Source organism: Gavialis gangeticus, unplaced genomic scaffold, assembly GCF_001723915.1.
Source record: "Gavialis gangeticus isolate Ggan-Ray unplaced genomic scaffold, GavGan_comp1, whole genome shotgun sequence".
Classification (NCBI taxonomy): Eukaryota; Metazoa; Chordata; order Crocodylia; family Gavialidae; genus Gavialis; species Gavialis gangeticus.
In genome coordinates this window covers 77528815-77530240 of record NW_017729022.1, presented here as the reverse complement: position 1 = coordinate 77530240, position 1426 = coordinate 77528815, and the positions used below count along the sequence as shown (strand labels likewise).

Genomic DNA, 1426 nt, shown 5'->3' with positions numbered 1-1426 from the left:
GGCACTGTTTGGACTATTGGTTACTGGCTCTGTTATATCAACAGCACCATCAATCCTGCCTGCTACGCCCTCTGCAATGCTACCTTCAAGAAAACCTTTAAGCACCTTCTTATGTGTCATTACAAGAACATAGGAGCCACAAGGTAAAAAATAAAAATCACAGAAAGGGGGAAGAAGTTCCAAGTTTAAAAAAACACACAAAAAAACAATGCCATAGCACTTTATGCTCTAGTATGGAATGTGCAATCAAGGAGCCCAGTGGAGACACTGACATGGGGCCTCAGCTCCATCTTCGAGAACTGCACTTAAAAAAACTTTTTTCTTGGGGAATGTTGGGATGAAAGGAAGGGTCAGTAGAAAAAGCAGCCTTGAGGCACAGTTTCTTGCTTCCTGATGGTCTCATGGAGAAGGGCTTTAGTGTCTATGATTTGTTTCAGTTTGTATAGAGTAATAATACCCTTTCTTTTCTTTCGGTCTGCTGATGTGTGTCCATTTGGAAAAAAAAATGTAAGAAAACTTGAACAATAAATAAAACATCAAAAGGTTCAGGAGGGACAAGGTTTAGAATGCATGGAGGCAAGGAGCAATCCAAAAGAACCTGTATTGCAAAGGTTGTTTGCCAGGTTCACAGCAAATTTAAGTACTTTTCTCAAGGTCTCATGTTGAGAATCATAATGTTAGGCTAATTGTTCATCTTTGAGAACTGCATTTACCTCTCCAACCCCTCCACCCTTTTTTTTTAAAAAAATTATTCTCAAGGAATTTGGGGGATGTGCAGATGAAATAAGGGGTCTCTTCCATCTTCAAACATATATCAGGCAAAAGGTTTCTTTGTCTGAACCAGTGATTCATTTATTCATTGTTCCAAGTGTGCCAGCTTTCCTTGTCTAAGGGACTCCATCTCATGGTGCCTCTACCAAGCAGAGATGAAAATGAAGAAACAGGAAGTCCTTTTCAGCTTTTTATGCCCCATGGACTTCCTAGAAGCCTTCGTATGCCAAAGTAGTTGAGAATTTTGTTCATTTAATTCCTCTTATATAATGCTCCCTTGTGAATCTCTTTTTTGCCTCTATCAGACATGTCTTCCCTTTAGTGTCATCTGTGTCCTAGGCATAAAAATCAAAAATTAAAGCCAGTTGTAAATATGAAGCTTTCATTAAATTAAGAGCCATGTGGCCAAAATCAAGTAACTGAACTGAAGCCAAAAATAGTAGGTTGTTTTTAAGGAAGGAGACTTTGGTTTGGCCACTTCAGATGGGCACAAATGTTAAGAGTTTTGCCTATGAGCTGGAGTGTTAACATGAAAAAGTCTGTCCTAATGTCCAACACAAATAAGATGCTTACTAATTTATTTGTGCTAAGGAACAGAATAACCTGGCATTGTGCATCACTTGGAACTGATTCTGGGTATGTGCCAAGGTCCCTG

General features: G+C 39.1%; 1 protein-coding gene across 1 annotated transcript in view; it reads left to right on the top strand.

Moving 5' to 3' along the window:
- The window catches only part of CHRM2 (cholinergic receptor muscarinic 2), a 15988-nt gene extending 15440 nt beyond the window's left edge, over positions 1–548 (top strand). The window contains exon 3 of the mRNA XM_019515443.1: positions 1–548. This exon is cut by the window's left edge and continues 1 nt beyond it. Coding sequence (XP_019370988.1) covers positions 1–147 — 147 coding nt within the window. The 3' untranslated portion in view covers positions 148–548.
- The last annotated feature ends 878 nt before the right edge of the window (positions 549–1426 follow it).